Genomic DNA, 14,659 nt, shown 5'->3' with positions numbered 1-14,659 from the left:
GTTCCCGCCAACCCCTCAACACACGCTGCCTTAGGTAATGTTCCCCCCAACTCCGCATCACACGCTGCCTTAGGTAATGTTCCCAGTAAACCCCCCCCCCCAACACCCTATCCTATGGGAAATATTCCAGAAAACTCCTCAAAACACACCTTCCTTCAGGTAATGTATTCACCAACTCTGCATCACGCACTGCTTTAGCTAACGTTCCCTCCACATGCTGCTTTAGGTAATGTATTCACCAACTCCACATCACACGCTGCCTTAGGTAATGTTCCCCCCAACTCCTCAAGACACACTGGTTTAGGTAATGTTCCCACCAACTCCTCATCGGTCACTGCTTTAGGTAATGTTCCCAACAACTCCTCAACGTAAACCTCCCCTTGGGTAACATTCCCACCAACTCCTCACCTGTGCTGCTTTCCTACCAGCCCCTTTGTGCACGCTGCCTTTAGTTTAGTCTACCCCGTGGTCACTTAGTCATGAGCACACACTGGGGTTGCTTTCACACCAGTTGTCTTCCTCCCATAGATGCCTCATTGCGCTCTCTCTCTCGCCCCTCTCTCTCTGCAGTATTATCAGCCTGGCCACGCGGTGCGCCATGCCCAGCTTCCGCATGCACCTGAGGGCCAGAGGGAAGGTGGCCCAGGTCTTCAAGACCCTCAACGACGCCCCGCAGCACCCGGTACGCCCCCCTTCCCCCCCCCCCCCACCCCTCAGCTGTACCGCTCGTGCGGAACCATCCGACTATTCTAAGACTCCGGCAACGCACTTTTTACGCTTCCTCACTTTTCAGAGCCGTTCTTTTTACCCCGAGGATTTTAGTCCGCTATTTTAAGGCCGCTGTGCCTGTTGAAAGCTGGCAGCCACCGAAGGGCGCCTCGCTCGCGTTCGCTGAATTGTCGGTACTTCAGTGCGCGACTGTCACTTGAAGCATTGCTTTGGACCGTCCCCACAAGAAACAAAGTCTTGTTTTTTTGATTATTTAGGGCTCTTAAATTATGTAAGCGTCTCTCTGAGCGGGGAGTGCAGCCGCCGTGTTTTATTTCCGCAGGGCGACTCCGAGCGGCTCGTCGTAAATAAGCCCCGGTTTCGTATTCGCTGAGCGGCGCGGTTGAGCGCTTGGCCTTCCTTAACCCCCATCTCTCCCTCCCTTCCTCCCCCAACCGTCTCTCTCTCTCTGTCTCTCTCTCTCTCACAGAACCTGGCGCTCTGCACGGCCTCCCTCATGTACATCCTGAGCCGGGACCGGCTCAACATGGACCTGGACCGGGCCAGCCTGGACCTGATGATCCGGCTGCTGGAGCTGGAGCAGGACGACACGGCCGACGACCAGCTGACCGCCAAGGAGATGGTCAAAGTGAAGGAGAAGATCCGCAAGCTGTGCGAGACGGTGCACAACAAGCACCTGGACCTGGAGAACATCACGGTCAGCGCCTTTTATACGTCCCGGGAATGGTGTGATGTCACACTCGAGCCTCATGAACACTCTGATTGGATAGATTAGATTCATTCCCACTTTCGCATGCGTTTACATTTTTCACATACCGGTTTTTAGTCTTATGTCATAGTTTTGCGTGACACCATCTTTGGTGTCATTTGGTCACATTTCTTACATACTGGTTTTTAGTCTTATATCTTAGTTTTGCATGACACCATCTTTGCCCCCTCTAGTGGTCATCTTTCAAGGCGCTTGATGCCTGTGTCCTGGGGGATATGACAAGCACTGGTTTTCATTTCCATGCATTTAGCTTTATTAGATGCATTGCACTTCCAATGTTTGTAGCAATGGAAATGGAAGTATTTTTTCATCATCCGCAACTGCTGTTCACAAAAATGTAAAAGCCTTTTAGCCAGCCTGTCCCTGCTGGCTTTTTGACAAAGCGATTAGAGATTCTGTTACAGCGATACAGGACTTTTCAGGTTCAAAACACATTTGCCAGCAACTGCACTAATTCCCCGCCAAAAAGGCGATATTGTAAAACTGCGCATTGTTTCTCTGACCTATTTTACCGCTGAACGGTTCCAATAAGTCAAACTATCCCCGAGCTAAGTGTAAGCAGGCAGCCGTCTCGTGGTCATAGCGCATAGTAGTAGCGTTGCTTTAAATTCGCCGCAGTGGAGGTAGAATCGGCCATTTTTGAGCTTTTATGAGATTTACGCACTTGTCCAATGCGTCGGTCTTGAGCAGTGATTGATGTCGAGGAAGCCCGAGCACTAGCGCTAATTTGAAAGCCACACTGGGGATTGCGTGTGAACACAGAGGGATTTTATTGAGTGTTTTCTAAATAGAATGGCGAGTGCACCAGGGCTTTACCTGAGCTTTCCTCTGCAGGTCTGTCCGTGACACGCATCGCCCAGACTGCCTCGCTAGTCTTCAGTCCGTTTTACTCCCGTGAACACTGAAGAGGAAGCTGTTTATGACCCTTTAAGCGTACGCGCGGCACACTGCGTACCTGAGGACCAGCCACAGCATTTTAGCCGTCAGTCAAGGGAAAATAGCGTCTGATCAGAAGATGGGACTAATTTAAAGGCCCATCATCGCGTTTGTTTGCCTGTAGGATTTCACCACTTAAAAAACGATCTTCCTTCTACGTCTGCGGGGAATGTAGAAACTTAGCGTTGCGTCCTGTCACATTCCTAGCAGTGTTACGTATACCAGAACTGTCATCTTTCCACGGTGCTCTGAAATTATATCTTCAGACTTTCATAAACAATCATAAACGCTCCAAACCCGCGCTAGCATCTTCTCAGGAAGTTTTATTTTGCGATTCGACGCGCCGATGTCTGCATACGAAGTAGATACGCTTTCAAGTGGAAGTGTGACATTCTTTCTGAAACATTAGACTGCTCGTCCCTCCCCTCATTTCCAAACTTCCAGAAAATTATGATTTTTTCTTGACCGTATTTCTGAAAAAAGGCGCCTGACCGTCGTCCGGATTTAGTTTGGTGTAACAAGCCTGGTGGTTTCTCCCGGTTCGTGCAGACGGGGCACCTGGCCATGGAGACCCTGCTGTCACTCACGTCCAAGAGGGCCGGCGATTGGTTCAAAGAGGAGCTGCGGCTGCTGGGGGGGCTGGACCACATCGTGGATAAAGGTAGGGCTGCGTCGCCCGGCTCGGTTAAGCTGGAGCCGATCGTTAACCCCCCTTGACGACCCCCCCCCCCCCCCCCCGAGCGCCGGCGGGCAGCGGGGTGGGCGTCCCGGGCCCTCCAGAGGTCTGATTGAAGGCCGTATCTCTTTCAACGCCCGGCCGGCTTTGATTTACGCAGCGCATCGACGTGCCACCCGTCCGGCTTTAGCTTTGTTTTACTAACCCCGTTTCTAAGCTCGGGTTGCTCAAAAAGACCTCCGAGTGGCTGTACAGACGGCCATCTTCAACGGGGCTTCATTTGGCGCGTTCGCGAAGGACCGGTCACTTTGGATTTCCCTACTTCCTGTGAACGGAAGCCAGATCATATCCGCTGGGAAATGCGAAAGGCTCTAAGATTTTTTTTTTGCTAAATCAGACTTAGAAGTCTACAGCCAGGAGTTTTTTTTTTGTTTTTTTTCTCCTTTTCAGTTCAAAGACTGGAAAGTGGGGCAGCGTCCTCGTTTGTTGTGGAAGCAGACTCCAGTTCACCGTTGACTGGAGCCTGCTCTTTTCCTTTCAGTGAAAGAGTGCGTGGAGAACCTCAGCCAGGAGGACGACAAGGAGAACCTGGTGGCGTCGCTGTGGGGGGCCGAGCGGTGTCTACGGGTGCTGGAGAGCGTGAGTTCCGCTTCGGACGCTCAGAGGGGCCGGGGAGTTACGCTTCCAGAGCCGCAGAGCCGCAGAGTCTCCGTATCGATCGGCGGACTCGGCTGATTAATAGTTTGGCTGATCTTTGAGCTGTAGCGTGGGCGGGGTGCGGGGAGCGCAGGTCTTAAGGTGGAGTTATAATTAGGGAGGATCAGTGCGCTCTAATCCTGGCATTATGGCTCTGTATATTGATTGGCTCTGTTGGGAAATCCAATATGCGCCTCTTAGAGGGTGTGTCTGAAATTAAGGGCGGTTTTCATCTGGCCCGAGATCAGATCTCTGTGAATTGACTTTTCCCCCATTCTCCCTCTTTCTCTCCCCTTTTCTCTCTCTCTCTCTCTCCCTCTCTCTTTCTCAACTGGCACAGGTAACCGTTCACAACCCAGAGAACCAGAGCTACCTGATCGCCTACAAGGAGTCCCAGCTCATCATGTCCAGTGCAAAGTGAGTGCTCCCAGAATGCACCAGGAAGGCTGGGAAGGGTCAGATGTGGATATGAGAAGACTATCCCACACCACACACACGACATGGCGACACACCACCACAAACACACACACCACACACACAACAACAGGCACACGGGACAGCACACACACAAGACACAGAGCACGACGACACACAGACACACAACACACAGCCAACCGAGACACAACACCCCAGAGCACACACACGGAACACACAGAGACACAACACACAGCACACACACACACACACACACCACACAACACACAGCACGAGACACACACACACACACACACACACACACACACACAGGAGGGAGATGTGGCTGTGCAGGCTCCCCTCGTTACAGAGGAGAGAAGGCTGCTGGGATCGATGGCCTCCTGACGCGCCAAAGCCCCGTCAGCACTCCCGCAGGGCCGCAGTCCTCCAGGAACTCAGCGTACTCTCCAGAGCGAACAGAAGCTGTGCTGGACCGGAGTGTTACTGACGTTACATCACACATTACACATTACATTATACATTACACATTACGGTCCTGAGGTCTCAGTGAAGGTGAAAGTGCCTGTATACTGCAGGTTTTTGTCATTAATTAAAAATATATTTGTTAGCTGTGAATATATAGATGTTTAATGTATATATTCACAGCTGGTGTAATATACCTCATGCGCATTTCTATTTTATTACTTTGCTTTGCCTGTGTATGAATGGTTCATCTTTGTACACGTCATCAGCATTCAAGTCCAAATAAAAACACACACCAGGCTGGTATTACCACAGAGCTCATGTCACTGGCACCAATAGACTGTTTTGTATTCTATGTGGCTTTTGTCTGATCTCCTAGTGCTTATGGATGGCTTCTGAATTTATACTCCTGACCACACCATTGATAATTTCACCGGCAGAGTTGTTTATCTTTATTTGTTTCCTCGTGTAAACTTATTCTCAGATTTGAAGGCTTGTTTAATTTATTGCAGTGTGCTGGTGACTGTTTCGATGCTGTGGCACTGTGGAACTATAGCAGCTGTGCGTTGTGCTTAATTGAAGATCGTATCGCCACGATTTGTCCCCCCCTGAACGGATTCTGCAGCCTCCTCGGGATCTCGTCCTTAAAGCTGATTGGCCGAAGGCCTGCCCCGCTCTCCGGAGCGGTCCCTGAATGCCCCCCTGTCTCCCCGGCGAGATCAGTCACCTTCAGAACCCATTAGCCACGGCCCCCACCGCCGCCCCACAACCGCGCGTCTGTTCGAATTCTTCCGCTTTTAATCAAGTTAGCGGGGTCCCGGGCCGGCCGCGGCCGGGGTTCCTGGCCTGGGCGTAACCCCGGTGAACTGCGCCTGCACCGCGAGCGCTGGTGGGGGGCGGGACGGGGGGGGGCGGCGGGCGAGAGCGCGTCAACAAAGCCCTCTCTCACAGAGAGGCTCCCCGGCTGCATTCTCCCCTCCGTCTTAATTCAATTTCGGAACCCGAGGGAGCGAGGTTTGGGAGAGCAGGCCTTCAGTATTACTCCACCTCCCCCCCCCACCCCCTCGTCCCCTTGTTCTTTCTCCCTCCTTCCTGATAAGTGGACACTGCCTCCGCGGTCTGTTTCATAATTGATGACCTCCCATTATTTCAATCTCATTATTATGATGCTGGCCGCGCAGCAGCGCTTCTGGAGAGGCTAACCTTTAGCAGCACATTTGGCCTCCGCTCTCCTGCAGCTCTGTTTTCAGCGTCCTGCTAGCGGCAGGTGCGGAGCCCAGCCCGAGCGCTGCATTAGATTAGCTTTGTCTTCTTCTTCTTCTTCTTCTTGCCCCATGCAACGGACCTCCCACTTCACCCTCTTACTTTTTTTTTTTTCTTTCCTCCCCGCAAAGTTTTTTATCGCCACCGCAGCGCTGCTTTTCCCAGCCTGTAGACGTTCCCCTTTTTTTCCGCGCGAGGCTGAGATCTGAGAACCGCCGTGCCCCGGCGAGAGAGAGCCGGCGCTTTAAGAATAACCATGGTAACTGAGCTAGCGCCGCCGTTAGCGCGCGCCGCGAAGCCCGGCCCTTTTTCATCATTATGCGCGCGTTAATCCCGCGCGCCTGCGGTAGCGAGGCAGGTGTTTGCCGTCGGAGCCGCCGCTCCTGGGATCCCCTCCCCGGCCGTCCCGGTGCTGCCTGCCTTCAGAGTGATTGAAGATGCCCCCTCCCCTCCTCCCTCACCCCCCTCGCGAGTGAAGCGCGGTCATGAATACCATTTGCTGTCGCTTTTTACGTAAGGCCCTATATCAGATTTGTTCTTTCCGGGTAGGCTCGGCGGGACCAGCTGGCAGGATGGGAATAAACGTCGGCTAACTCACGTTACAGATTTACTGATTGGTCGAGATTCCCGTGTGGGCTTACCGGTGCTCAGTGTTTAACACTTTAAGGAGGAAGCACACAAGTGCAATTAGAATGTTCTTAACCAAGCATTCTAACGCAATCAGTCACAATTATGTCACAATCAGTACTGGTAAGCAGTGTGAAAGCAATGGAGCTCTAGAACACTGACGTAGAATTTTCAAAGAACAATCTGCTCTGCAAATGGTTAATGCCAGTTTCGTTCCCTCTGACCCGCTGGTGTCCCGTTATCCCTGGTTGGCCAGTGTAAGTTTGGGTATATGAGGTGTATGTGGCCTGTTCTGAGTCTGACTCTGACCCCTCCCAGGGGCCTGGGGCACTGCGAGGAGATGATCCAGCGCTACAGCCGCGAGGTGAACAGCAGCCGCTCCTCGTCCGGCGCCGCCCTGCCCCACTGCAGCTTCAGCAACGTGGGCAAGGCCGTGGAGGACTGCATGCGGGCCATCATCGGGGTCCTGCTCAACCTCACCCACGACAACGGTGAGTAAAGGAGCACAATTACTCAGTTATTCCAGCTGTGCTCATCCACAGGGCTCCAGCTGTACGTAATAATTAAAATAATTAAGGACTCCTCTCGAGCTCGCCAAGATTTTGACACCCAGTCTCCCCCCCTGCCCCCACGCTCGCCCACCGAGCCCGCCTCCGCTTTAGCGGAGAGGAAGCGCGCGGTTTACGAATTTTCCATTTGAGGGAAAAAGTAGAAAACGGAGTCGTTGGCAGCGGTGCGTCGACGCAGAACTGACTCCCCGCGTCTCTCTCTCTCTCCGCAGAGTGGGGCAGCACAAAAACCGGCGAGCAGGACGACCTGATCGTCACGGCGCTCAACTGCGTGCTGAGGGTCCCGCAGTACCTGCCTCAGGAGCAGAGGTTCGACATCAGAGTGCTGGTGAGCCCCCCCCCCACCCCACCTTCCTTTCTGCATTGTGTTCTGTTGCTAAGTGTTGAACTGTGCTTCTTTGGGTCAGTGCTTGAAGTGTAGTGCTGTTTGAAGGGCAGGCCTTCTGTGAGGGGGAGTGGTGGGAGTGTGTTCGGTCTGATTTACAGCTGTCTGTCCATTTGTGTTTGTCTCTGTGTCTGTCTGTTTGTTTGTTTGTCTGTCTGTTTCTGTGTCTGTCTGTCTGCCTGCCTGTCTGTCTATTTGTGTCTGTTGCTGTTTTTGGGTGTGTGTGTGTGTGCGTGTGTGTGCGCGCGTGTGTGTCTCTGTCTGTCTCTGTGTCTGTATATCGGTCTTTCTATTTGTGTCTACCTGTCTGTTTGTTTCTGTGTCTGTCTGTTTGTGTCTGTCTCTGTTCGTGCGTGTGTGTGTCTGTGCCTGTCTGTCTCTTCAGGGCCTGGGCCTCCTGATCAACCTGGTGGAGTACAGCGCTAGGAACAGGCACTGCCTGGTGGAGATGGTCCTGGACACGACCACGCCCTTCGAGACCTCCGTCTGCCTGGCGGAGGGGGAGGAGCTGAAGCCCTGCCGGTCGCTATCCGCCATCGCGGCTCTCGTGCAGGTGGGCGGAGCTCCGCGTGGAATACGCGCCGGGCGACCGGGAACAGAGCGCGGCCGTGGGCCCTAGCAACCGGACCCTCGAACAAAGCCGAGCTTCACCGTTCTTCTGTAGAGTGCTGAAATAATCTGCAGCGGGCAACAAAACCCTGTTTTTATAGCTCCTACACGAAACTGTACACTAAAGCAATTCTGCACAAAACCGTATCTGCCTGCTACAGCTTCTGCACAAAGGAGCCTCTGCCTGGTTCTGCTTCTGCACAAAAGAACCTCTGCCGGGCATTTAAGTTCAGATTGGCCCTCCTCGGGTTGCTTTTGTCGACCGCTTTGAAAGCGAAGGAAGGACGGCGCGCTGAGTTTGTGGGTCACCGTCGGATCGACCTCTGACCCCGTCTTTTCTGCTCGCAGCTCTTCCTGCAGCGGGAGCGCGCGGCCGTTCTCGCCGAGGCCGAGACGGACGACTTCATCAACGACACGCCCAAGCCCCAGCTGGACCAGAGCGGGGAGTGGCAGGAGACCTCCGGCGAGATCCAGTGGGTGGCCTCCGAGAACAACACCGAGAACAACACCGAAAACGACAAGAAGAAGGACAAGAAGGAGGAGGAGGAGGAGGAGCTGGACCTGAACAAAGGTGAGGAGGCGCGCGTGCCTAAAGCCATAGCTGCCTGAACACGTGTTAAAGAAACGTTTGCCTGCACTTACTGGGCACAGGTTAAAGGAACTTCACACATAGCACCATTGCTACTTGAACACATGCATGGCTACCTGAACATGGGTAAACGAACCTCTATTCACATGCCAGTATGGCTACCTGAACACAGCGAAAGAAACCTTCATACTTGGTGCCATAGCTACCTGAACATGGCTAAAGAAACCTCTAATCACATGCCAGTATGGCTACCAGAAAACACAGGGAAATTAACCTTCATACACGGTGCCATGGCTACCTGAACATGGGTAAGCAAACCTCTATTTGCATGCCGGCGTGACCACCTGAACATGGGGAAAGAACCCAGCACAGACTGCCACAGCTACTTGAATAAACACACACACGCCTTCATACCCATGCTGCTATTGCTCTATTACCATGAGTCTCCGTGCCTGTTTGTTTGTTCTTCTTTTGTTTGTTGCTCCTAATCCACCTTGTCCTGTCTTCTGAAATTGAATTGCTGTTTGCTTATGTCCTTTGTTTGCTGTCTTCACCTTCATTTTGTTGTGTTTTTTCCCCCTGCAGCTCTTCAGCACGCTGGGAAGCACATGGAGGACAGCATCGTGGCCTCCTACACTGCACTGTTATTGGGCTGTCTGTGCCAGGGGAGCCCCGTAAGTCCCGCCCCCCCCGCCGCGCGCCGCGGACGTAGCCTTGCAGCGCTGGGTAACTGGCCGAGTTCGAGCTTGCAGCTTACGGAGCGGTCTCGAGCAACACTGCTGCACGTTTTTGTTGCTTCTAATCGCTTCTAATTGCATACAGCTCTGTAGATTTCTGTTGTTCTATATCAAATTCTTAAAGCTTTATTGATCTATTGAAAAAGGGCATTAAATAGTAATTCGTCTTCAGCTTAAGTGGCTTAATGCAAACATGCATAGTGGTCCACCTCTGTGATGTCACAATTGGTAATGTCCGCATTAGAAGGCAAGGTAACATGCAGGTAGAGACTCATTTTGAGACTCATTTACCTTTAAGGTGCACGGTGAAACGTTCGGTGTCAAATTAACTCTCACAGAGTGCATTTTGTCCCTATTGGACTCGTATGAACTCTGTTTGAGTTAAATTAACACTGGACGCTTTGGCGTGAGGATGTTTCGGACGGACGGCGGGAGACCGGAGCAACGTTCTACCACGTGGTGGACGTTGACTCGAAGGTGTGTGGGCCTGAGACGTGGGGTCCTGCGTGCTTTGCCATAAGAAAGGGCCTTTGCCTATCGAACAGTCGCCGGCAAGCTAATTACAGCAGGCTCTAATCCTTACTGCAGAGCCCCTCATTTTGACTGGGCACCTCGTGAGTCTGCAACAACGACATTAATCACTGTGATGCTATTTTAATGCTTTTCCGAGGGACGGCGCGTTTTGCTCAGAATTGCGGCATTAAGGTCTCAAGGCTGACTATTAAAGAAGATAAAAACCTGCGATGTGCCGCTGGATTTAATGGCTTTTCTTTATGGATGTTATTAGCAATCCAATGGAGCCCGGAGCTTAGTTTCATTACACGTAATGGACTTTCCGATGGGGTGTTGGTTTATGATTGATGTCTCCGGCCGTTTTTTTTTTTTGCTGATAAACCTGCGTAAATCCCTCTGGCTCCGGGTTTCGGGATCCTCAGACGTGAAGGTCACTCGTCGCGATGTCTCGCGGGGAAGCGAAACCTACCCGAGAGAGATAAAGGGAAAAACGTTTGCCTGGCGCTGGCGCCCGGGGCCTCGCTGAGGGGAGTGGCGTCATTTCCGCGCTCTTATTTTGACGGAGGGATTACGTGTAGGGGCACGCTGCTGATCTGTGACTGAAGCAGTAAAAGCGTGCACTGTGACACCTGCCCGGGCCCTGCTGGCTGACCTGCGAACGATTCTGCTCTTGTCTTTCAGATGAATGTCACTACTGTGAGGGAGAACTTGCCGAAAGGGGATTTCTCGATAATGACCGAAATGCTAAAGAAGTTCTTAAATTTCATGAATCTTACAGTAAGTACGCCAGCTGTTTGTGTGTGCGCGCGTGTGTGTGCGTGCGTGTTTGTGTGTGTGTGTTTGTGTATGCGTTCGTGTGTGTGTGTCTGTGTATGTGTGCATGTGTGTGTGTTCACCTGCACACGGCTGAGTGGGTGTTTATTTGTTGGATCTCAGATGCTGTCAGTGTTGTGCGTTTGGTATTCTTGCTGATGTGCAACATTGCTCATTAAATTTTACTCAGTCTCCCTATTCAGTTGTATAATGTCTGATAAGCCAGTCTCGGCAGTTCATTCATCCACCGCATGCAGGCACGTAGATGTGCATGTGCTTGGCACGCAGAATCTCTCTGCTTCCCTCAGCAAACACAGACTTGAATTAAACGGGAACGGCAGCCTTTGATTGCCCCGGTCTTCTCCCCCCCCGCATCGACTGCAGACTGTTAGTGCCGTTAATGGAAGCGCAGCCCCTATAAAGAGCTTTATAGCGTGTGGTAATCCAGACTCCCTGTGCTGATCTTAAAATGTGTAGTAATGCAGAATCTCTCTCTCTCTCTCTCTCTGTCTGTCTCTCTCTGCCTTCCTCTGCATCTGCCTCTTTCTGACTCTGTCTTTCTGACTGCTTTTTTTGTCTGTATTGTCTGTTTGCCTCTCTCTCTCTCTGTCTCTCCCTCTCTCCTCTCTCTCTCTGCCTCTCTGTCTCTCTGCATCTGCCTCTTTCTGTTTCTCTCTCTCCCTCTGTCTTTCTGTCTCTCTTTCTTTGTGTCTGTTCTGTCTCTTTGACTCTCTCTCTTATTATCGCTGACTCTCTCTCTCTGACCCCCCCGTTCCCTCCCCCCGCAGTGTGACGTAGGCACCACGGGGCAGAAGTCTATCTCTCGGGTCATTGACTATCTGGAGCACTGCTAGAGAGACTCCGCCCAGCGCTGGATCAGGCAGGGCGTCGCCGGGACCGCCTCCTCGCACCGGGACCGCAGAGAGAGACTCCGCCCCTCAGCCGGACGCCACCATCACCACCACCACCACCACCACCACTGTCATCGTATTCATCACCACCACAGTCACCGCTCAGCCGGACAGCTTAACGAGCTCCCTCTTCATGTGAGACCGCTAACGTCGTTTCAGCGTCTCCCTCCTTCGTCCTTCAGACGAGGGCAGATTTGTCTCGACAAACCAGGAGCTCGCTCGGGACGAGAAAGTTGGAAACGCGAACCCTAACCGTGAAAAGTATGAAATAACACACTGAACAAAGTGAGCCAATTAAACCTTTTTGTTTGTTTTGTTTTTTGATAAATCATTCCTTGGGTTCATCCTGTTCTTTCAGTGGGTTACAGATGGTGCGCTGTTCCCTCAGAGCTCCTGATTCACCAGTGTGTACTTTGTCATTAAGGAAAGCCGAGTTATTATTTTTTAATTGTGAATATATTTTGTGTGCTCTGCTGTAGAAAATGTTCCTGTTTTAAGTTGTAATGTATTCAGGCAGGTCAAAACTTCTCATTACACCCCCCCACCCCACCCCCAGCACCGCTACTGTCTGTAAGCAGGAGCAGTCCTGAACATGTGTATAGGTCCGGTACTGTTTAGCATTTAACATACAGTTTACTGCTCCCAACTGTTCAGTGTTGCCTCAAACTGTCTGTGCCCTGAGAACGACATTATTAAAAAAAAAACGAAAAATGAAAAGAAAAACGATGTATGAGCAGTAACCCCCCCAGCCGAGAACTCCAGCACTCATCCAGCACGGGGCCGGTGTCACGCCATCTCCATAGCGACGCCGGTTTTCCTTTCGCTTGTTTTGTTTTTGTTGCGTTCCGAGTCTCGCTTGTTTGGGACGGGTCGACGCCGAGCGTTGAGTAAACGATCGGCCCGTTCGCGGCCTCGCCCGGGGGAAGCTGGGAGAGCCTGACCACCACGCTGGGATCCCCTTGCTTGGCGTTGCGCTCCCTGCAGGAGGTCCGGTACTCGCATTCATTTACACACTGACGGTGCCACTCAGTCACGTTTGTGCTAACTAGCAATACTGGCTATTTTTTAAAACCGTTTGTAGGGATTGCGAACCATTACGAAGGAGGCTATGTTAATTCTGCGTCCAGCTGAGGCCGATTAGGCAGCGAACAGCATTGTGGGCTCAGGCTGTCCTGAACGGTCGCTTAATGCATGCTCTGCCCCTCACCAGTTGCTTGTGGTCTGCACCAGCCCCCATCGCACACCTCTACCCCTTTTTCCTCCATCGAATGGTAGATGTTCATAACGGGGGCAGATTTTCAGTCTAATGGTAGTGACCATTTTATGTTTAATGCGTACCAGAGGAAATGCTGGGTGAGGAGGATGATCGTTCCTCTCCGTCCCTCCTAGAGGAATTTCATGGTAAAAAGTGTAAAATTTGGTAAAGCTATAACCCCTTTTCTTTTTAAAATTTGTGCAAGAGTTTGTTTGGATCCATCACCAGTGTGCGTGGTAAGGGGTTTCCAGTGATGGTCCTCAATGTATATATGCAGGCTAATGTGGCAATAAGTTTATTTTCCCACAGTGCGACTTGCTTTTTATTAAACCGAGGTGTTGAAGCTTTTTATCCTAATTTAACTGACATAAATCAGCAGGACTGGAAGATACTTTCTAATTTTACAATTTTGAAATAAAGCACTTGAATTAAAAAAAAAAGAAATGCATTGTTCATATCCTTATGATTTCATGAACAGCTTTTCTTAAATTTTCACCCAACCACCTCATTGTCAGTTAGTAGCCGACATCCCCCACACACTTCCATTCTCCCTCGCCCACTTGTGATGGTAGAGGAACTGTTAGACATAACTGTCTATGATACAGTATTAGTGCGTTGCATTGACCGAAAGGAAAAATGGTGTAACCGCTCTGTTTCGCGGTGAAGAGGAGCTGAGGCCGTTTCTTTATTTAATGGGAGCTGCATTCATTACCCTCCGGTAAATGAATTAGTCCGTTACCGTTTGTAGTATCTCTTCCGTCTGTACGGCCAAAGCGGTTTGCCTTACTCGCTGAAATATTTTGCATCCGTGACCCTACCGGAGGTTGAAATGAAATAACGGTGGGCGTGTGGGGGATTTTGCGCTGCGATGTACAGAAGTTGTGTCGCAAAAAACGTGGATGCTTTCTAATTTACTCTCATTTTGTTTATATTTCACACCGACGTGTTTTTCTTTTTCCCTTTTTTGTTTTTAATGCAGTGCTGAGGCATAGCCGTTAATGACTTCACAAATGTTCAGAATTCAGGTTTCTCTTTAAACATTCAGAAGTTCTATGAATACTTTGTAAGATAGCCTCTTGTGTTCCTAGCAGTTTTCAGATTAATGTGAACCACACCAGGAGCAGTTTAATATGGTTTTCTCATTTGTAAATCCTACGTAAATGTAAGGTTTACAAGGGGTTAATTTACAAAGCTGAAAATTAATTAACACAATGTAAATACTTATGTAAATACTGGCTATTGGAAATTAGAATGGTAGACTACTTTTCTGAATCCAATCCTATTTTTATTTTATACAGTTTCTCAGTTGTGTTATTTGAAGTAAAATAAAAGGTATAAAAGCCAACTGCAGGAAGAAAACCTTTGTACCAATTTCAAGAATAATGTCTTTGGTTACCTGTATATAATTTTAACTCGAATAAAAATTGCTACTTTCAGTACACCGCATGTTTCCATTTGTAGCTGTTTTTGTATTTTAAAAAAATGTATTTTATTTTCATTCTTTAAATAGCCATCTTGCCAACACTGTAGTTTAGGTGGATTGTACAATAAGTCAAATAACTTTTACAAATTAATATTTTATTAAATAATACTTTAACAATGATTTTCTAAACTACCATTTATGCTTACTATTAACTTCACACTTTCATCATACAAAAATAAAGACAATAAAACATGTAAGAGAA

General features: G+C 50.2%; 1 protein-coding gene across 2 annotated transcripts in view; it reads left to right on the top strand.

Annotated features, from left to right (window-relative positions):
- The window catches only part of waplb (WAPL cohesin release factor b), a 39,802-nt gene extending 25,387 nt beyond the window's left edge, over window positions 1–14,415 (top strand). For both annotated transcript variants that reach the window (XM_064320656.1, XM_064320655.1), the window contains exons 9-20: window positions 571–682; window positions 1,199–1,426; window positions 2,984–3,095; window positions 3,652–3,749; window positions 4,147–4,223; window positions 6,912–7,084; window positions 7,375–7,490; window positions 7,933–8,100; window positions 8,505–8,727; window positions 9,331–9,419; window positions 10,677–10,772; window positions 11,597–14,415. In XM_064320656.1, the coding sequence (XP_064176726.1) occupies window positions 571–682; window positions 1,199–1,426; window positions 2,984–3,095; window positions 3,652–3,749; window positions 4,147–4,223; window positions 6,912–7,084; window positions 7,375–7,490; window positions 7,933–8,100; window positions 8,505–8,727; window positions 9,331–9,419; window positions 10,677–10,772; window positions 11,597–11,662 (1,558 nt within the window). In that variant the 3' untranslated portion in view covers window positions 11,663–14,415. The remainder of the gene's footprint in view (window positions 1–570; window positions 683–1,198; window positions 1,427–2,983; window positions 3,096–3,651; window positions 3,750–4,146; window positions 4,224–6,911; window positions 7,085–7,374; window positions 7,491–7,932; window positions 8,101–8,504; window positions 8,728–9,330; window positions 9,420–10,676; window positions 10,773–11,596) is intronic.
- Window positions 14,416–14,659: the final 244 nt, after the last annotated feature.

Source organism: Anguilla rostrata, chromosome 2 (genome assembly GCF_018555375.3).
Source record: "Anguilla rostrata isolate EN2019 chromosome 2, ASM1855537v3, whole genome shotgun sequence".
Classification (NCBI taxonomy): Eukaryota; Metazoa; Chordata; class Actinopteri; order Anguilliformes; family Anguillidae; genus Anguilla; species Anguilla rostrata.
This window is presented reverse-complemented; position numbering and strand designations above follow the sequence as displayed.